The following is a 23126-nucleotide window of genomic DNA, read 5'->3' on the forward strand; positions in this document are numbered from 1 at the left end:
GTGAGTCTTCCAACTTTATTTTTCTTATTCATTTATATGTTGGCTGTTGTAGGCATTTTCCCTTTCTATATAATCTTTAGGATCATTTTGTCAACATTTACAGATTAGCTTATTGGAATTTTTATTGGATGGAATTGAATCTGTACATTAAGATAAAAGAAATGATGTCTTGACAATATTTAGTTTTCTGAAAGTCCACTAACTTGTAATGACTCTCTATTTATATAATTTATTTCTTGCATCACATACATAGATTCTGTATTTTTATATGTTAGAACCAAATGTTCATGTTTTTTTCTTGATATTATCAAAAAGAGATTTTTAAAATTTTCTTATTCCAGTTGTTTATTGCCGTCTGTGTCCATACTCACATAAAGCTTGTAGGAGTGATCCCCCCCACCCTGTGGTATTGAGGATTGAACCCAGGTTCTTGGACATGCCAGGAGTTTGGTACCATTGGAGTTTTTTGGGACATTTTTGGAAATTTTCTACAAAAATAATTATGTCATCTGCGAATAAGATATTTCTTTTTGCCAGTCTTTATACTGTTTATTTTATTATACTAATGGGTGTTCATTTTCTTTAATTTTTTAATTATGTTTAATAATGTTTCTTTAATAATGTTTTATATGCTCCATACATTCCTTTTTCTTCTCTTTCCCTTCTTTATTTCTTCTGTTGTTGTTGTTGAGATGAGATCTTTCTATATTGCCCAGGCTGGTCTTGATATCCTAGGCTCAAGTGATCCTCAGGCCTTGCCTTACCCTGCCAAGTAGCTAGCACTACAGAGGTGTACCACCACATCCAACCCTGAGTGCATTTATTTTTCTGTTTCAGAGGATGTCTTCTTTTCATTAACAAATATTGATATAGAAGATAAGACGTGGTGTTTATTTGTAAGATATTGTTGGCTAGTGAATGAGTCAACAAGTAAACTGATGACACTCCTAATGCAGTGTAGCGTGATTGCAATTATACATAAAGAATAGGAATTGTTGTTTTATTACTTTTTGTTTTCTAACTTTTCACCTTCTTCTTCTTCAAAAAAAAAAGGCCCTTTTTCTGCTTGTATTGTCATTCAGCCACATTATCCACTCTGGGGCCTTTCTCCTAAGTCTAAGAATGTATTTATCTTTTGACCATTGAAAAACTTTATGGAAAAAGACAATCATTCATAACAGAATTTTTGAAAGAATAGTCAAAGCCTTTTTTTTTTTTCACTCTCCCCACACTCATCCCACTTCTTACATTGTAGCTGAAATATTCTCCAGCAATTCTGTCTTCATGGTGACTTTCTGGGTAAGATGAGAATACAAAACCTATTTAATGGCTCATCCTAGTCATTTTGTGTAACAGGAAGTTGGATATATAGATCTGAATCCCAGGAGAGAACTCAAGATATTAAGGAATCAGTGCTTTCTACAGTTGGCAGTTAAACAATGATTACATAGAGAGGATTGCTCAAAAAGTATTTAAAGAAAAACCTATGTTGCTACTTTTGCTTGGACATATTAACCATTGCTTTCTCTGGAAAGAGGGAACCTTTCATGGTGCTTTTCTTGGCTCAGCTGGTCAATTTCTCCTGTATGTTCCAATGATTATACTTTGTTTAGTTCTATGAGGATGTTTATCTCATAGTATTTGTTTAGTTTCTCAATTTCTTCATTAAAGTCTGTTTTTCTCAAGGAAAAAGGGTATATCTTAGTAGACTGACACACAGTATTTATTATGAATATATTTAATTGGTAAATACTGAAATTATAAATACATATATAAACTACTTTATACTAGGTTTTACCTGAATTTTTTATTTCTTGTTTTTTTGGAAAGTACTACAAAATTATTGTCACAGAATGTACACGTTGAATATCCTAAATTAGAAAATCCGAAATCTTAAGTGCTATGAAAGCTGAAATCTTTTGAGCACTGACATGACTCCAGAAGTGAAAAATTTCATGTCTGACCTCATGTAATGGATTTCAGTGAAAATGCAGGGATACTAAAATATTGCAGAAAATCACCTTCAGGCTATGTTTGTAAAGAGTATATAAAACAATTGAATTTCATGTTAGACTTGTGTCTCCTAAGATATCTCATTATTTATATGCAAGTATCCTAAAATCTGAAGGAATCTGAAACCCTTCTGATGACAAGCGTTTCATATAAGGAATACTCAACTTGTATGTACATTTAAAAGTTAATAAGGTATATAATTATACATGAGGTATATAATTGTAGCATTTACCAATGCTAAAGTCAATCATGTGATGAATATTTGGGTTGTGAGGGAGTGTATCATTTTTTGCTTAGCTTAACATTGTCTGTCCCTAAATTCCTTTTTTATCAGGAGTTTCAGTAATGTAAACTGTGTGTTAAAATTAATACTGTTATTTTAGTGTGTTTTTTGTGACTTGTATGTTTTTAAGGTTGATTTCTTCAAATCATTTAATAATATCATTTTTAAATTTATGCAAGCAAAAATTATTTTGTTGAATCTGTATTTTTAAAGTTTTTGTTTGTTCTTAAACCACCATCATAAAGGAGCAGAAAAGAATGAAAAAAATTCTTTTCAGGAATTAGCTCTTAGATATATATATATTTTTATAGGAATGTGAGATACAGTCAGAAGTCTTTGTAGAAAAGCAATTTACAAGGCATTGATAAAGTAATATGAATATATATTTCCTGTCATATGCTTTTATTACTTTTGTGGACTGAACAGCTGCTCATTGAGCTTCAGGTATTATGTGCAAGTCATTGTGGAAATTACCAAATTTATATGATTTCCATTGACCTTAAGAAACATAAATATCACTCATAAAATATAACTGCTTTTTAAAAAATATAATGATATATGATATGAAGGTAGTTAAAGTATTCTAAATATCTCAAATTTAAAAATATAAGTGGTCACCAATTTGGTTACAAAAGTATTAATATTATATTAGTAAATATTTTGACCTGTTTTATGAACCTATTTGTCTAAATCTCCAGTTAATAGAATTTTAGTCTTTTGTCTTTGGTGCCCTCTTGTGGACTTTTAATGAACTGCTTGTAACAATAACTTTTAAAGGTGTTACTCTTATTCTAAAATATTTGATTTACAGTCTCCTTTATATTTTGTTAATCTTTTGACATGCTTTTGGCTTGGAGAGAAAAAATTTAAAAGTCATGGTTAAGGTTGCTTTTACCTCTTAATCTACTCTGTTGTACATCTGTGTTGTGCATAGGGAATGGAAGATAATATTTTGTTTGGAAATTTTTAGTATAATGCCAAGAACTTGTTCAGTCTTGCATCATGGTGCCTCTGAAGTCCTGCCCACACGCCTTCTCACCATTTAGGCTTGTTGTACTGATGAATAAGTCTTTTATGACTCTTGGAGATCCTAAATGCTTTGATGTAACTTTAAAACATGCCTGTGAACATGCAAAAAGTTAGGATCCATGAAATTTCTGTTTGTTAGGGACAGGTATGTCAAAGACAGCAGCTGTATAAGCTATTATAATGGTTTTGTAGTGAAATGGATAGACAGACCACCTACTTATAGCAATGAGAAAAAACTTCATTCTTTGTGCAGATTTTTAGATACTGAAAATCTTAGTCATTTTAAGTGGTTGAATATCTGTTTGTTACTTTTTGTGTGTGTGTCTGCCTGTCAGATATGGAAATGGTGCTTGAGGACAGCTCTGTGAAAGAGAACCTTTTTTTGTTTGTTTGTTTGTTTTCTCAGTAGTTCTTATCTCAGTTAGGTTGAACATGGTAATGATGAGACCAGATTTAACCAGTTGATCCTACTCTGGATCATTTCACTGGTACAGAAAGAACAAACAGATACAACCTTATATATTATAACAAAGACAATGGAGTAAGTGCAATCCTTAACTGTATTTGGAAGTGAAATTTGCTCATAATTCTCTGTTGGGTCACTTAAGTAGTTTTATCTTGCTATAAGAAAGAATTAATAGGACTCTTCTATGATTGGAGACATTGAGGCAAATATGAAATAGAGTTCTTTAATTTTTTTGCCTTTTCTAACTCAAGTAATGATTAAAATGTACGTGTGTTAGTCTTAAGTAATCACCAGCCTAGTCTTAAGTAATCACCAGCCACCAAATTTAGTTACGTACAGGGAGTGGAGTGAAAGATTTCTGCCGTGGTTTTCCTGTTTTATGCTTATCTCCTTGAAGTTGCACTGCACATGCTTTGTTGACTTCTTCATTGACTTATTTGCCATAAATAGTTAGTTTTGTTTCCTTCATCATGCCCTGAAGTAGAGAAGTCCATTAAGTCATATTTTGTTTTTTAAAATCAGCGTCATCTATTTTTTTTCTTAATTTATTTAAATCAGCATCTTTTAACAGCTTTCTCTTTAGAATATTTGGTCTCTTGGTCCAGAATATTGTAGCTATTTTCTATTATGTCTGACTGTTGGAAAGTTTCTAGAATATGTTGGGGTTTTTCCCCCCATGATTTCATTCAGATTTGACTTGGCATTTCAGTTGCTATAGGACCCTTTTTAGTATAGATTCTAATTAACCTGGAATCTGAATTTTAGTAACAGCTTTTTGGGGGGATGGGGGTACCAGGGATTGAACCCAGTGGCCCTCAACCACTGAGACACATCTCTAGCTGTTTTTAAATATTTTATTTAGAGACAAGATCTCACCAAGTTGCCCAGGCTGGCTTTGAACTTGAGATCCTCCTGCCTCAGCCTCCCAAGCCACTGGGATTACAGGCATGTGTCATTATGCCCAGCTTTCAGTAATAGCTTTCTGATTCCAGTCTCCTTTTTTAGTCCTGTTCCTCACCAGTTCATCCTTTAATTTCCATAGTTCCTATCACTTCTCTGCCAAGCAACTTATTTAGGTTTCTGCTGTTTAAAGCATTCTGTAAGCGATAGGCCATCCCTTATTGCTTTTCATTCTAGCCAGAATATTTCCACTTTTGTGCCTCTCATCTGTTTTTATACTATGATCCAGCATTCTAAGGATCCTAACTTAATTCTAAGGGACAAGGGTGTCTTAATTCTTGTGTTCATTATTTTTGGCTCTTCTCAGTAGCATGTTTATTCACGTATTTGTCTTTGGGATTGTGAGCTTTTGTCTTTGGGATTGTGAGCTTTTGTGTGTCTGTATTTTATCTCATAAAATAATGTCATCTCTAGTTTGAGGGTTCAATATAAATGAATTCCTCTAGGATGTATTTGCATTTGTTTGTATCAGTCATTTGTGGTGTTACCATACTGTTTTAGTCAGCTTTTTTGCTGCTGTGACTAAAGGACCCAACCAGCATAATTGTAGAGGAGGAAAAGTTTATTTAAGGGCTCATGGTTTCAGAGGTCTCAGTCCATAAGTGGCTGGTTCAAGGTGAGGCAGGATGTAATGTGGAAGAGTGTGGCAGAGGGAACCAGCTCACATGATAATTAGAAAGCAGAGAGTCCTCTTCCCAGATACAAATATATACTCAAAGCCACCCTCTAATTCCTACCTCCTCTAGTCACACCTTACCACTTCATTTACCACTCAGTTAATCCCTGTCATGCATTAAATCACTAATTGGGTTAAGACTCTTTTTTATTATTCATTTATATTTTTATTGATTTTTTAAAAAATATAAAATGACAGCAGAATGCATTACTTCCAAACTCATTCTATAAGGCCAATATCATCCTGATTCCAAAATCAGGAGAAGACACATCAAAAAAAGAAAGCTTCAGACCAATATCTCTAGTAAACATAGATGCAAAAATTCTCAGTAAAATTCTGGCAAATTGAATACAAAAACATATCAAAAAGATTGAGCACCAAGATCAAGTGGGATTCATCCCAGGGATTCAAGGTTGGTTCAACATACTGAAATCAATAAGTGTAATTAATCACATCAATAGACACAAAGATAAGAATCACATGATCATCTTAATAAATACAGAAAAAGTATTTGACAAAATACAGCATCCCTTCATGTTCAAAACACTAGAAAAACTAGGGATAACAGGAACATATCTCAACATCATAAAGGCTATCTATGCTAAGCCCCAGGCCAACACCATTCTAAATGGAGAAAAATTGAAGGCATTCCCTCTGAAAACTGGAACAAGACAGAGATGCCCTCTTTCACCACTTCTATTTAACATAGTTCTTGAAACACTGGCCAGAGCAATTAGATGAAAGAAATTAAAGGGGTAAGTATAGGAAAAGAAGAACTTAAATTAGCACTATTTGCTAACAATATGATATCTAGAAGACACAAAAAACTTCACCAGAAAACTTCTAGAACTAGTAAATTAGTTCAGCAAAGTAGCAGGATATAAAATCAACACCCATAAATCAAAGGCATTTCTGTACATCAATGACAAATCCCCTGAGAGGGAAATGAGGAAAACCACCCCATTTACAATAGCCTCAAAACAAAACAAAAAAAAAAAAAAAAAAAACTTGGGAATCAACTTAATGAAAGAGGTGAAAGATCTGTACAATGAAAACTACAGAACCCTAAAGAAGGAAATCAAAGAAGACCTAGACCTCAGAAGATGGAAAAAGATCTACTTTGCTCTTGGATAGGCAGAATTAATATTATCAAAATGACCATACCAAAAACAGATTTAATGCAATTCTGATCAAAATCCCAATAGCATTCTTCATAGAAATAGAAAAAGCAATCATGAAATTCATCTGGAAAAATAAGAGACCCAGAATAGCTAAAGCAACCCTTTGCAGGAAGAGTGAAGCAGGTGGCATCACTATACCAGAATTGAACTTAAACTATACTACAGAGCAATAGTAACAAAAACAGCATGATATTGGTACCAAAACAGTCAGGTAGACCACTAAATGGTACAGAATAGAGGACTCAGAGAATAACCCACAAAACTACAATTATCTTTTATTAGACAAAGGTGCCAAGAACATACATTGGAGAAAAAATAGCTTCTTCAATAAACGGTGCTGGGAAACTGGAAACCCATATGCAACAAAATGACATTAAACCCTATCTCTCACCAGGCACAAAACTCAACTCAAAGTGGGTTAAGACTCTTACAACTTAGCCATTTCTCCTTTGAACTTTCTTGCACTATCTCACATGTGAGCTTTTGGGGGGCACCTCACATCCAAACCATAACATGTACTGAGACTGCATTAAGTTAATTTCTGAATATGAAATTCCACAAACCAAGTGGGTAATGTGAAATTGAAAGCCAAACACATGGTTGTAAATTCTAAAGGATGGCTTCCTAACCCTCACCTTACCCTTAACTCAGGTGAGACTTGTCATGACCTTTGCCTGTGGTTAAATTTTTCCTCATTTACCCTTCCACTAAGGATATAGAGCATTAAGATTCCTGACTTCCTGCAGTGGTTCTACTTTGAAGAAAACCCAAAGACCTCTTTTCCTCTATCCACCAAATTATAAACCTTATTAAACCAAAATCTTTTATTGTAATTATGACATGCCCCTAGGAGCAGCCTTAAGGTCAGATTTATCTTATTGTCATGGCTGTATATATTCTGTATACCTCGGGGGGGGGGGGTCTCCCTTACTATCTTGAAAGCTCATTTGTGCATTTATGTTTTTACATTGTTTGCTATTTCATTAGCATCTTTAACAGGTATTAAAAATAAATCTTACATGCTTGTTTTATTCCTGAAGAACGTTTTATTTTCATGTTGAAGTAGAATTCATACTCATGAGCATTGTCCATCTGAATAAAAGTCATTATGATCTCTGCTATAAAAGTAATGCTGTAATGTCATGTGATTTTATTTGCAATAAAGAATTGTTTCAGATCCTTTGAGAAATAAAATGATTCAAATATTTGCAATTAGTCTATCTATATAACTAAGGAGAAGAGGAGCAGCCTAAATATTTTAGTAGTGTTACAGATGACAAATCCTTTTTAAAATGTTTGAGTGAGTAGCCTTAAAATCATTCATTTGCTGAAGATTTACAAATTCCTTTAAGGTAGTAGGTATGGCAAATGTGAAGATTCCTAATGCAAGGTCTCTGATTATTTCTCAGCATAAATCTGTCTTAGCAGAGGGGTAGGATTTCCTAATAATGTTTTCAAATATTTGTATTCCATGTGGATTTTATGATTCATAAGCTGGATTATCATCAGTACTCTGTTTTGCATTCCTGGCACATGATGGCCACTGATTGAAAATGCTATTTTATTCCTTACTGAAACTGGCTGCTTTCTGCAGTGGGGAAGCATCTGTTTTGCAGACCTTTTTCTATAAAGTATCAACATGTTTTTCTTCTGCTTTTCTTCACCCGAGGAATAACAGACTACATATAAGTAAAGTGTAATTTTGAAAAAAAAATTATAAGTAAATTTTCTGTTATAAAAATATAAAAGGTAATAAAATTTTAATAGTGCTCTAAAACATCAAGAATAAGTCTAGAATTAATAATTTCTTTAAAACATGTTGCTAAAATGTTTCTAACACCATCACCAAGTTATTAGTGTTTGAATTTTCTAATTTCATTATAAATTAGTTCTCATTTCATTTGTACTACATTAATTATTATTTAGGTGCCACCCTCTCATTAGTGAATTGAGTATCATGATTTTTCTATTGCTATTTTTGACTGTCAATTTGTAAATTGATTGGCATTCTTCTGCAAAGTGATTATGTGTATGAGAATAATCTGCAATAAGGACTATCCCTGCAATAAGGACCATCCAAACTTGATCAGTGTTTTTACAGTTTATAGATCATCTGAGATAGTTGCATGAATTTAGAGGTACAAGCTTCATTATTCTTCATTGTTCTATCCATTCAGCTCTAACATAGGATTTTTAGCCTTCCTATAGGCTATTTCAGACCAACTAGGTGTTACATTTCCACTGGTCACAGCATTAAATCTTAAAAGAATAAGAGACAAAGAAAATTAAAAAAATAAAACAAGTAAATAAACAGCATTAACTTATCATCCCCCCCCCAAAAAAAGAAATAAGAGACAAATGACTCATACATATAAAAATAGATTATTTTGGGAATAAACTGGTTGCAACCATGATAAAGTGTTAAAGAAGTAGATTTTTAAAAGGAACTGATAGAAAATCAGCTTTTCCCTGTGTCCTTGATGTAGTTAACTGGAAAGAATAAACCCCAACCTTTAAAAAAATTTAACTGACCACATGCAAATCAGTCTTTTGTGTATGTCATTTTCTTCATCTCAGTTTAGCAAAATGAAAGATGCTCTAGAAAACATGTGATATAAATTAGATTGGACTTGAAATGCTATTTATATTTAAAAGCCTTACATAATTGGAAGTTATATCTTGAGTTTTACCATCAGAAAGACCTTTTTAGAATTCTTACTTCTCTATTTATTTCTTGTATGAACTTGGGCAAATTTGTAAACCTATTTGCACTTCAGGTTTATCATTAGTATAAGAGAGATAATAATACCTCATGAGGTTAATAAGAGAATTAAATGGGAGTAGCCTATAAAAATGTAGAATTCAAAATTTTAAAAAATTCTCTTGCCTTCATCAGAATTAAATTCTAGAGGTAAAGAAGGCAAGGTACAGACTATGAAGAACACAAAAGAATAAAAGAACAGAGAATGATGGAGGCTTTAGTTTTAATTGAAAGTCACAGAAATTCTCACCAAGGATTTGACAGATAGAGACCTCAGTTAAATAAATTATCAAACTGTCTTATAAAAGAGCATTTCAGTCTGAGAGATCAGCCAGTTTAAAGACTCAAAGAGTATTTAATTGCATAATCAAGAAACGTAAGGAGGCCAGTAACTGTAGCTTGGTGAGCAAGAAGGAATGTGATAAGAGATGGGATTGGCAGATGTACTAGGCCAGATCACATTTAGCCATGATAAAGATATTGAATTATATTCTTAATGTAATGAAAGGCCAAATGCAGAATTTGCACCAAGAGAAAAATATGATGAGATCTATATTTCAGAAGGCTCAATCTGTTGTATGTGAGACTAAGAAAGGCAAGAATGGAAATGGTGAAAACAGGAGGCTATTCTAATAATAGTCCAAATGAGTGAAGATGGTGGCCTGGACTAGGATAGACTGAATAATTTGTATGGGACTCTGAGAATAGGAGCTGTTAACATTGTAAGCCAGCATCACTAACCTAAGCATTTAAGCAGATAAAAATTTAAATGAAAGTAAAGTACTCGTATGTGGTGGAATAATAGGTTAAGAAATTAAAGAACTTCTTTCTTCATTCCAGCACTGCTTTTAAGCATACGTGACTTTAGAGAAGTCTCTTACTTTCTGTGGCCCTTAGTTTTTTCAAATATGAAATGAGAGGTAGAACTAACTTTTTTCCAACTAGAAAGATTTTTTTAAAAATAAAAATATATTGAATGGTCACTGTTTGAATACAGAATGAAACACGTCAGTGGATTGAGAAGTATTATAAGACATTATTGTTCATATGATACTTATATTTGTAAAACATTTTATAAAACAAAAGATCATAAATTTAAATGCAAAAGTATGTGATGCATGTTGTAAGTTCTGCAGAAGTTTGGAGAAGAAGAAAACTAGCAAAAACTGGACTAGTCATAGAGGTAATAGATACATGATACGTAGGTTTTCTTAAGTGTTTAGAGGGAAGGACATTTTGGGTAAAGAGGACATGAGCAAAGAGGAAATCTTAATGAACATAGCATGACATGGGATTATGATATAGGAAAATTCAGTCAAGTTCAGCCTGCTTGAATGTGGGGATTTATGAATAGTGGGAAAATAGTGAGGAAGAATGAGATAGAAACAGAGAACATTAAAACCTAGGCAGAAATATTTAGCTCTACTGTGGGCAAGGACTTGGAGTCATTATAGATTCTTCACTAGGAGAATATTGTGATACAAATATTCAGGAAAGATTTGTGTAGTGATGTGTACTTTGAGGACAATTTGAAAGTACTTTTTTCCAGGTAGTATATAGACATTTTGCATACCTTTTTTCATTTAGTCATCATAACATCAATGGAAGAATCTAAAGATCAGAGAATTTAAATAGTTTGTCAAAAGGTCTGATGTCTAGCAAGTGATTTGAGATGAGATTTGAATTAACAATCTGCCTGAATATAGAAGGTTAGATAGAAGAGTCTTCAGTCAGGAGGTATCACCTATAGTAACCCAGGTATAAGACAATGATGCATATACCACCTGTCATGGGAATGGAAGAGGAAATGAATGAAAGAGAACATATTAACTATATATAGGAGTAAAACAGAATGAATAAAAGAATATATTGAAGTATTTCTTTTGTGAAGCTAGTGAAAATTACTGTGTTTTGTGGTGGTAACTGTTAGGAACTGAGGCAGATAGAAAGGAGTAGAGCAATGGAAGGAATAATATTCAATTTGAGAATGTGGTGGAGATATTTTTTTAAACTCCACATATTTATTACTGAACCAACCAAAACCAGTACTACAGAACTTTCATAACTAAAAAAGATCAAATCTGCAGTTAAATACGCCCACTACCCAGTGGTGATATTTTTCAGCTTGATGTAATGAGATGATCATAACCCAGATGCAGCATAGATATGTGTGCCATTTCATGGTATGATTCTTTTAAATATATATTTTTTAGTTGTAGTTGGACATAATACCTTTATTTTATTTATTTTAATGTGGTGCTGAGGATTGAACCCAGCATCTTGCACAAATTAGGTGAGCGCTCTACTGCTGAGCCACAACCCCAGCCCCACATGGTATGATTCTTCATAGACCCAGCTTGGTTCTCCTCTTGTGTCTCCTCTTTCATTCAAATTCATTGGAAATGGGACAATTTTGCTTTTTTTCTTGGACAGAAATCACTTAATCCTGAAAGTCTTGTGAGAGGATATGGTAAGGAACAGAATCAAGCACATGTACCACAATGGCCAAGAAAAGGCAAAGAGTGGGCGAAAATAATTGAGTTTTAGATGTCAATCTGATAAGAGGTTAATATCTAGAATGCATAATTTCAAAATTCCAGAATGTACAACAACTCTACAATGACAAAACCCAAAACTTTATTTCAAAATAATGGGCAAAGGACTTGGTAAACATTTTTCTAAAGAAAATATACAAATGACCTCTAAGTATGTGAAAGATAACTCAGTATCACTGCACTTTAAGAAAATATGAATCAAACCACAGCAAGATTTCACTTCATATTCATTAAGATAGCTGTTATTTTTAAAAATGAAAAAGAATGTGTTGGCAAGGATGTAAAGAAATTGGATATCTAGTATTATGGATTAGTCAAAGTGTCTCCCAGAAGTTCATGTGTGAGACAATGCAAGAAAGTTTAGAAGTAAAATGATTGGTTTATGAGAGTTTTAACCCAATCAATGCATTAATTCCCTAGTAGGGATTAATTGGGTTGTAACTGTAGACATGTAGTGTGTGAATGGAAAAGGTGAGTCATTACGAGGTAGTGTGCCTTTGGGGTACATATTTTGTCCCTGGTGAGCAAGAGTTCTCTCTTCTTCCTGGTGTCATGTCCTAAGGTACTTTCTTCTGCCATACCCTTGCATCTTGATGTTCTGCCTCATTTTGTGTCCAAAGCAATGAAGTTGGTCATCTATGAACTGAGACCTCTGAAACTGAACCTCAAATAAACTTTTCCTTGATTTTGTCAGGTCTTTGGGCATAGTAGCAAAAAAAGCTGACATAAAACATTTAGGCATCACTGGTGGAAATGTAAAATGGTATAGGTACTGTGGAAAACAATTTGGTGACTCCTCAAAAAATGAAACAGAGTTACTAAGCAGTCTATCTGAAAGGACTCAAACAGATATTTGTACACCAGAGTTTGTTGCAACATTATTCACAATAGCCAAAAGTTATAAACAAACCAAATATCCATCAACAAATGAAAGGGAAATAAAATGTTTAAAGTACATACAATGCTATATCATTCAGTCTTAAAATAGAGCGAAGTTCTAACACATGGTACTACATGGATTAATCTTGATATCCATATACTAAGCGAAATTAGCCTGACACAAAAGAGTATATATTGTATGATTCTACTTATTTGAGGTATATAGAAAAGGCAAATTCATAGGGAAAGAAAGTATGGTACCAGGCATTGGGGAAAGTGGGGAATGAGGAATTATTGTTTATTGGGTACATACACAATTTCTAAATGAGATGATGAAAAAGTTCTGGAAATGTGTAGTGGTGATGGTTATATAACATTGTGAACGTACTTAATGCCACCGAATTAGACATTTAAAGATCTGTAAAATGGTATATTTTATATGTATATTTTACCACAATTTAAGAGAAAAAGCTAATGGCTGTTGTAGAAGTTATAAACGTTATTATGCTTATTAGAAAAGAAGGTGCCAACATGTTTAAACTTAAAGGTGTTCTCTTTTGTATGCTTATTTACTTTGTCACCTTATTTATGTATTTATTGATGATTTACCTATCTTAATTCTTATTTCAAAAGCATCTAACAGTCTTCTGTTTCATAAAACAGTTTTTGTTGTTTAAGGTTTTTGTTTTGTTTTTCTTTATTTGAGTCAGGGTCTCACTAAGTTGCTGAGGCTGGCCTCAAACTTGTGATCCTTCTGTCTCAGCATCCTAAGAGTCACTGGGATTATAGGGGTGTGCACCTGGTTTTCCTTGAGTTTTAATTACTGAAAACCTTAGATTATTTTTCATACTTTTAACTCTTAAATATCATTTGTGTATGTTTACCTTAAGATTAATTGTAATAGTAGTATTTTTATCATTAGTAAAGATGTATATATGTGTACTCTTGTTAAGAATTAAGAAATGCAGCTGTTTTAGAGAAGTCTTTCTTCACTATGGTGATTTGCTTGCAGGATGAAGATGAGCTGGATTCCCACACCATGGTGAAGACTAGTTCAGAAAGTGTGGGCACAATGCGGGCTACGAGCACAATGAGTGAAGGAGCCCAGACCATGATTGAACATAACAGTACTATGTTAGAGTCTGACCTGGGGACCATGGTTATAAACAGTGAAGATGAGGAAGAAGAAGATGGAACTATGAAAAGTATGTGGCTTTTCCCATTGAATATTAATTTTCTCTTTTGAAAGTGTTCAAGGAACCAGGGTAGTTCTGTATTAATTTTTAGAGCCAGATATGGAAAATTTTGTTTCTTGATTTTTGACAGTTAAAAAAAGAATTTTTTTTATTTTAATATAGCACGAAGGAATGCATTTTTAACTTAGGATTATCAAATGTTTTTTCTGTTGAAAGTTGCTAGCCATAATTTGATTTGTAAAGTATTCTAGAAAAAAAGAAGATAGTGTTCCTAACATTTACTTTTCCAATTAAAAAAGTAAACCTAAAATTCTGTTCCAATAAGTACAGCATAATATTATTTCATGTTGTCTAAATTAGCAGTTAAGCCACAGAGACGGGAGTACTATAGAAAGAAATTAGAGATGAAGTAAGAAAATAAGAAACACTAGCAAGAAGTATCAGGAGTCAGGGGTGCTCATAGAGAAAGTTCCATTCCATGCATATTTACTGTTGCTTATCATTTGTGTTTGAGGCACAATGCCAGGGGTACTGCAGGGGCTGAAATGCTGGTTAAACTGTTCTCTCTAACCTCTGTCGCTTACAGAATGATAAAGATAGGGGATCTTCCATGGACTAGCATTTCTTTCTTAAAATAAGTTTTAAAAAATGTTTTTGAAGATACTACAGTTAACAGTGCAGGCAGAACATTGTGATTTCACAGTGAAAGGTAGAAACAGATAATTATCTCTTCATCTTTCCTGACCTTTTTCTTCTTTTCCTCCTGCTATCCTCGTCCTATGTGGTTAATGTTGAAGTCTAAGCACTAGATGTTTTCTTCTATACAGCTTTGCTTCTAAATGGTAGGAAAGCAGGATTACATGATTGCTGCCATCATAGAGCCTAGAAAGTTATAAATAATCAGATGGACTGCAAAATGAATATTGGAATTTCCTCTCTTGACATTTCTATTTTCTTTTTGCCTACCCCTTTCTCTTTGCTACTGCCTCTACATTGTTGTTACCTCTCTGAGGTCCTGCCTCATATCTTTAAGTTATTAGCCTCACTGTGCTGCTTTCTTCACATTGTGATTGCATACTTTGAAGGGGAAAGTCATGAAGCATGAAATGCAAACCAATTGTTAATCCTAGAAGAATGGTGAAGTTTATAAATTTTCTATCTCCTACCACTTGTGGATCTACTACTTTGCCCTGTGGATCTACTACTTTGCCCTGGAAAACAGCCTAAATCTTTGATTTTCCAAAATTTCTAGCTGGTCTTCTGAATAGAACAGACCTTCTGCATCCATAACATATCGAACTCAAATGCATAAAGATGTTCTTGTGGGCTCCAAAGCCATTGGTGTTTGGGTACAAGTCATATGTCCTGTAGATCAAAAATACCTTTTGTTAAGGTAGTTAACATATTTCCCATCAGCATATAGCATACTTTTCTGCAACTGATAAAATTCTTTCAATCAAAACACAGGATTTTTAGCATATAAGTTAGAAGATCTGGAGTGCTTTATTATATCTAATGAACTCCAGAGCTTCCTAAAAACTATATAAACAGCTTTCATGTAGTTGTAGTTCAACATCAGTATATGTAGAGTGGATAAAAAATGAGTCTTCATGGAATCTCATTTATGTTATTATATTTCAAGAAAATAGTGATGATGATTTGTCAAGCATCATACTTTAAAATCACACCACAGATTTCCACAAAATTCATGTTGTGATGTGTAGCTGTGACAACTACAGAAATCAACATATTATAATTTGATGAAAATACATAGGTGTGACTTTTTGTCACAAAAAGATTTTATTGAAAGCCCATTTTTAAGTTGAGCAGATACTGTTTTTATGCAGCTGCAGTTGTTTTATATGCCTCAGCAAGTTTTAAATCCCTGGGCCAACTATCTGTATTTTGTATTTCTATAGATAAGACATCATTCCATGGTGTGGGATTTTTGATGTTCTCCAAAATCAAATCAAGTGATACTAGACTAACCCCTAGTGTTGTCATACTGTAGTATAGCAAGAGTAACAAATGTGGGGTGAGGTTGTGACTCAGTGTCAGAGCCCTTGCCTCGCGCATATGAGGCACTGAGTTTGATCCTCAGCACCACATAAAATAAATAAATAAACAAAATATAACTAAAAATTTTTTCTAAAAAAAGAGTAACAAGTGTGTCCTTGAAGAAAAATTTATTTAATCAGAAATCGCATAACTACTTTAGTTTTATTTTTATTCATGATGTAAATATTTCTTAAAGCTTTAATTAGTTGATATGAGGTCTCAGCTTATGTCACATCAATCAAAGCAACAATAAATAAACAAATAAATAAAAAAGGTGTTTACCCTGCAATTATGTCGCAAGAATTCCAGACCTGTTTTTAGCAGTGAGGACTTTGTTTTTTCCTCCTACTCCCACTCTTCTGTTCATTACCCTTTGGAATGCCCAGGCATCAGCTTGGAAATCGAGGTCTTTTACCATGTGGCATTACCAATATTTACACATGGATCTTTACTTCTTCCTTGTATATTATGTTCTACCCTATTGGTCCATGCTAGTTGGAATTCTGAATGATTGATGCTAAGATATAAGCACATTGGTTATCATTTAAGGAAGTCAACTATCAGAGCTTCTTATCCCAAAAGATTTCATTAGCATCAAGTCAAGAATCTGTTATTAGCAAAATGATGGGATAGTGGAAATTATTTCATTGTGGTGATTCTGGGAGAGTAGTTGCTTCAGCAAAGAGAAGACTGTGGCCTTTTGCCTTGTAGCTCTGTCTTTATGGAGGACATAAAGTTGCCCTGAAGGGAAACTCTACTTTGTTGATATGTGAGAAAGAGCTATACTCTTTACCCAAGTTTGTGTATGTGTGTGTGTGTTGTTGTTGTTGTTGATTCCCCGAACAGATAGTAAGTATTGTCCTTGTCAGAATGCCATCCAAATATTCTTTGCCATATAAGAATAGATGTCCTTGGAATATTGGTTCCATTGGTGAATAGTAATTACATTATAGCCAGAGTCAAAACTTTCTCTTTTAGGTACTGTCTTATAGTAGGATTAAAGATGTAAATCTTTCAGAGCTAAAAGAATTTTCAGGTAAACCCCCTGCCTCAGTAAGCTATTATCCGGTAAAGAGTTCTTCCTTTAAAAGTGTTATGCTGGCGTATGGTATGGTATGGTATGGTATGGTATGGTATGGTATGGTATGGTATGGTATGGTATGGTATGGTATGTTAAGCGTACCTTTCATTTCATAGAGCAGACCTTCTGAAAATGTGTTCATTAAGATACATATTAAGTGAGATTCTCTAATAAATATAGACAAACAATTTGTAGTATTCAGAAGTTTTAGAAAGTGTACATTTATCCTGAAGATATATTATTGGAGATCTACGGTAATATATTATTAGCTTATTAAATGCTCTGCAAGTAATGTAGAAGGGAAACCTGTTCAAAAGATTTACCCAGGCTTTAAGTTACTTAGCCATGAAAAACTTTAATGAAGAGGATTTCAGTGATTAACATCATACGTAATTAGTGTCTCAGAAACACATTTGGGGAAATGCTGTCACAGGAGTCCTCTAAAAGCTGCTTTCTTTTTATTGTCATACTCACCTTGCACTTCTGTGTTCAAATTTGAGGCTGTGTTTCATTCTTTCAGTCACTCTTACTTATATCCTTAATTCCTCTGCCGTAATGCCTTTCTTATTTGCCCTCCTGAAAAATTGATCTATTTGTCCATCTTCTCTGCATCTTCACACTGGTTTCTGAGTGGTACTGAAGAAAAATCTCAAATCTCTGTAGATGAAGGCCACTGATTCAAGACTTTCAGCCCCATTTAGGCCCTACAGACTTTCCCGTAGGCCTATGTTTCTCTGCTCAACTCTTTCTCATTTTGCAGAATGGCTATTTTAGACCTTATAAATTTCCTGCCATTCTCCCCCCATTAGTTTTAGTAGATGACCCTTCTTTCTACTTCATAGAGTAAAGGTAAATATTTTTTTATAAGATCCTAGAGATGCTGTGTGGGTGTTCTTATGTGGACTTTAAAATAAGAAATATTGGAGTCATTCTTGATTTCTTTTTCTTCCTTTACCACTTCATTGCATTAACATTAACTCTCAATTATTCTAGTTGGTAAATATCAGTCCTCTTCTTATCATCTGCTATATTTCCTAGTGCAGGTCCTCATAGACTCTCACTTGTAAGTCTTAATGGATTGCCCTCCATGTTGGTTCCCTACTCTCCCTGCAGATCTCACCACATCTCTCTGCTGTTTATAGCCTTCCAGTGACTCTGGTTGCTCTCAGGCTAAAGGCCAACATGAGTTAAATGCAGTACTTGCTCAGATCCCTGTTATCTTTCTACTCTTGTGTCTCTTTATTCCCTCAGCTCCTTGGCTGTTACGATGCTCTTTCTTACCTTTGAGCATTCGCACTGCCCTAATCCTTCTTTTTGGATTCCTGCTTCCTTGGCTGGCTAGTTCATCTTCTTAGGCTCAGTTAGGAGATTCTCAACTGACCCTAGGTTAGGGATGGGACCCTTTCTCATGTGCTGCCATCTTACCTCATGCTTTTATGACACTCATCACACTGCATTGTAAGCACCTGCTTCTGTGTGGTTATCTATTTTTTTCTACTTTATTCCAATATCTAATAAATATTTAGCATATTTATGTTTATTAAATATTTTCTGAACAAATGATATGGCACAATGAAAAGAGAATGGAATCTGAAGTCAGGTCATTGATTATATATTAGTTAATCTTTATTGAGTTTTAGTGGTATATATCTGTGTATGTATGCATGTGTGTATGAATTTATGTAAATACATAAAGCAGAAAGCATTAAATGTAGTAGATGGTCAGTGAAAAGCCATCTCCTATCTATTTACCCTATCAATTTATCCTGAAAACAACTTGGGAAGCTGGAGCATCTGAAGAGCCGTGGACTTTGTGTCCAGCTTTGCTTCCTGTGCAGTGATAAAGGCCTGATTTTCCTGGACCTGTAGATACTAAGCCATTGAACAGCTCTGTATTCTCTTCTTGTGGTGGTTTCTTGCTCCCACCTCTTCCTGCCTCCTCCTATACCTTATTCCACATCCTTTTAGCCAGAAAAGAATCTGTAAAGAACTATGACCTACAAAATGAACCGAGTAGTGCAAACATGAATAAGAGGGATTTGAGATGTGACAACTCAAGGGCATGGTCAGAGAGTACTCAGCTGACCTGGCATCTCCTGAGTAGGAGTATATTTGATGATGTATATTGAGATTACTTTAGGTGAGAGACTATTCCACTGTTTGTGAAATTTGACATCTCTTTGAACAGATGGGAAGAGTACCAGCAATAAAGTTGCCTTTTTTGTGTGGAAAGGGGAAAAATAATGAATTTCTCAACTTATAGCTATCATTAATTGAGGGCCTGCTTTCTGGCCAAGCATTGTGCTTAGGACTTTGTATTCATGGACTCATTTATTCCTCACAAAGATCCTGTTAAATAGTACTTCACCACCATTTACCATGTTGAGTACCTTGTTCAAGATTTCTTAGCAAATCAGTGATGGAAGCAGCATACAGACCCAGATTTGACATGAAAATCACATCACTATTCAGGGGCTGGTGAGCTGGATGTTCCTCTTTTGGAGGATTCTAGAACATCTGTGAGTCTTTAGGAAAGATCAGGATCATTATAAATTAGCATAGGTTGGTTCCCAAGAACAAATCAAGCCAGAATAATATAGTGTCATTTTTTTATATCATTGCAACACTACTAGATCAGAGAAAATTCAGGGCATAGATGTTGTGTCTTAGAACCCAGGAAAACTCAGTCTTTAATGATATCTGTTAATGACATATGTAGCTTGACCCAGCTGTTAAAACTCAAATGTACATATATCAGTCAGAAGGTTTTTTTTTTTTTAGAGGAAATAGAAACTCCTGTAGGTATTTTAATCATAATAGATTTAAGTCAGAGCTATATTTGTTAACAAAATCAGTGGAATGGTTGAGGGAGAAGGTTATATAGGCTAAGCTTCTAGGACTGACCTCCACAAAATTACAAAAGTGAGCTTGTATGGAGCTGCTCTGACTGACACAAACAGGAATTGCAATCCAGAGGCTGTCATTGACACTTAGTGAGTGGAGTAACATAGATTGAAATCAACCTCATTGCCATTCAGAGATTAGAAAGCTTCCAGAGCTACTTAGCCCCTTTTCAGCACTTGTGAAACTGGTGACTAGATGCTGGAATGCTGATATAAAAACCGCAAGGTCCCTTTGACTGTGCTTACCACAGGAAATAACTGAAATAATATGGGCCTCTGCTTATTTGCTAACTTTCTTGCATCTACTCAGAACTCTAAGTTACAAGGAATTCTAGGAAATGTAGTATTTAGCTTTCCAACCTGTATAGTATGAAGGCTTATCAGAGATAAGTGACTTTGGTTGTTAAATTTCTGTCGAGCACAGAGTTAAATAAGTTGTTTTTAATGAAAAAGTTTCTCACAGTGTGTCACAGAGCCTAGGCCTCAGCCCTGGCTAGCTCAACATTTTTAATAGATACTTGGATGAAGCTCTAGGAGAAAGTCCATCAGAATTGCAAAGGACAAGAAGTGAAGTAAAATAAAAATACATTATAAGATAGAATCAGATTCTTAAAAGATCTTCATGAGCTAAAGCAGTGGACTTGATTTACAAGATGAACTCTGCTCTTGGATAAAAATCACTAACCTCAGAAATGTATATCATAGCAGTTCCCCTTCAGAGATGCTGGTTTTACAGATTGGAGCAGGGCCTGGGCATCTCTGTTTAAAACCTGAATTAAACAAGTAGCAGCAAAAGCTCTAAAAGTACTTCTGAGGTACAACTAGGACTGATAACCACTTCTTAGTACAAGGAAATAACATCTACCTTGTAATCTCTGGGGCCAGAACTCACATTATATTTAGAACCTACCTGAAGTATTTAACAATGATGGAGACACCCCGGAACACACTGAGCAGAGAAGGACCTTGATGGTGAAGTAATAAATTTTTGTATTAAGAATAGATGGAGAGTCTGGCATGTTGGTCTACGCCTATAATCACAGGAACTAAGGAGGCTGAGGCAGAAAGATCAAAAGTTCAAGGCCAGCCTCAAAAACTTAGCAGTGTCCTAAGATCTTAAAAGATCTTCATGAGCTAAAGCAGTAGACTTGATTTACAAGTTACAAGGAATTCTAGGAAATGTAGTATAAAATAAAAAATAAAAAAATTTAAAAAACAAGGGCTGGGGATGTTTCCCAAATGACAAGGTCCTTGGATTCAATCCCAAGTACTAAAACAACAACAAAAAAAAAAAAAAAAAAAAAAAGGTGGAGAAATAATTGGTAAAATTTAGCCTTTATATTCTTTACTTACATTAACTTTTTATAACTGTTTATTAATTACTGATTGCTAAATTAAGAAATTTTAATTGGATACACATTTTTTAAATTTCTTTTTGTGTACCTATAATATATAGGGATTTACAAAGTATGTCTCAGTTGCCAGGCATGGTGGCACATACCTAATATCCCAGCAACTTAAGAGGCTGAGATAGGAGGATTATAGGTTTGAGGCTAGCCTGGGTAACTTAGTCCCTATCTCAGGTAAAATGAAAAGTTGGACTAATGTAACTTAGTGGTAGAAGCTTGCCTACTGTGTGCAAAGCCATAGTTTCAATTTTCAGCACCACACACACAAAAAAATCAGTTTAGTTAGCATATATATAGACAGTTTCACTTAATTAGTAAAAGAGAGCAAATGAGATTCTTCTTTACACTTTTAGGGGTTTTTTCTGGAAATAATAGATTGATTTTGAAAGATTTAAGAGAGACACCAAGAAGGAAAGACTGACCATTGAATATTGCTGCTCCCTAGTTTATCTAATGTCCCTAGGCCCAGTGCAGTTTGTCCTGGGCATCCACTTCTAAGTTTGATGATTTGCTTAGTCAATCTTCTTTTTTTCTCTCCAAGTTCTTCTAAAATCTATTTCAGAAAAAGTATTAGATACATAGGTATAATGTATGAAATGTTCATGAAATAATTTTTCACCACGATTACAAAGTCTTGAGCTAAACAAGTAAATCAGAAGGGATAGAGTGTCCAGTGCCAAGAAATAATCACCAAGGGGAGAAGAGTGGGTAGAAGTATTATATTTCTTCTACTCCCAGAGATCTTACCATTCTTCCTGAAAAAACAATCAAACAAACAAAAAACACTTATATAACTAGTAAATTAATCCTACCAGGACATGGCAGTAAAAGTGTCGGTAGTAAACAGGTCCCTCTTGCAACAGGATGCAAATACGTATAGTATTTTCAGGCAATTAGGAACACTTGTTTTCTTCTTCAGAAGTACTAGCTATCCAGCATCCGTGTGGCTACAGTGAAGTTGGAGCTCCTTGGAGGCATGCAACATGGTCCACGCTTCTATGTTCCTGTGTCTGTGGGATGGTTAATGAAGTATGACCCAGTTTAGTCTTATCATTGTATGACTTAGTTGTAGGGTATCTGATTTACTACCTCAAAGCACAGGAAAGCATTTAAATATTAGTTCTTCTTGTGCATGAAAATCTCTTTCTTTTAGAAAGGACTTCTATAGACACAGGCAAAACATTCTAATGTTTATTACTCACACAGGAAATCACTCCTTTTATTTAACTAAAATCCTGGACTTCAATTTGTCTGTTTCCTTCTATTTTGCTCTCATTGGAGATGGAAAACAGCTGGTCACTATTTTATGTGTAAGAACCTTTCAAATATACTCAGATATTTATTAAATTGTTCTTCAGACTTTTCTTTTCCTGACTGGATAATTTCAGTCCCTTTAACCTTTGTTCGGGTATTATTTTCTAAGCTTTTAATCTCTTTTTTGACTAGCCTCTGGAACTTCTCCTTGTCATATGTAGCCTCCTTTGTTTTAAAATATGATCTGATGAAGTTAGGGGAAAAGATGATGTCAGTAGCTTCTTTATTAACATCCTAATTTTTAATATGTGTTCTCTTTACTCTTGGGAACAAAGGAAAAATTTCCAAGATCATTAGTCAGGTAGAACACCTATATCTTAAAATATTTTTAGAAGAACATTAATAATTAAGGAATATTCATA

At 34.2% G+C, this 23126-nt stretch overlaps 1 protein-coding gene across 5 annotated transcripts in view; it reads left to right on the forward strand.

Moving 5' to 3' along the window:
* Positions 1-23126, forward strand: part of Stk3 (serine/threonine kinase 3) — a 272590-nt gene that overhangs the window by 174026 nt on the left and 75438 nt on the right. For all 5 annotated transcript variants that reach the window (XM_078016883.1, XM_040293823.2, XM_078016884.1 and 2 more), the window contains exon 9: positions 13816-14008. In XM_078016883.1, the coding sequence (XP_077873009.1) occupies positions 13816-14008 (193 nt within the window). The remainder of the gene's footprint in view (positions 1-13815; positions 14009-23126) is intronic.

The sequence above is a fragment of the Ictidomys tridecemlineatus genome, chromosome 7, assembly GCF_052094955.1.
Source record: "Ictidomys tridecemlineatus isolate mIctTri1 chromosome 7, mIctTri1.hap1, whole genome shotgun sequence".
NCBI lineage: Eukaryota > Metazoa > Chordata > Mammalia > Rodentia > Sciuridae > Ictidomys > Ictidomys tridecemlineatus.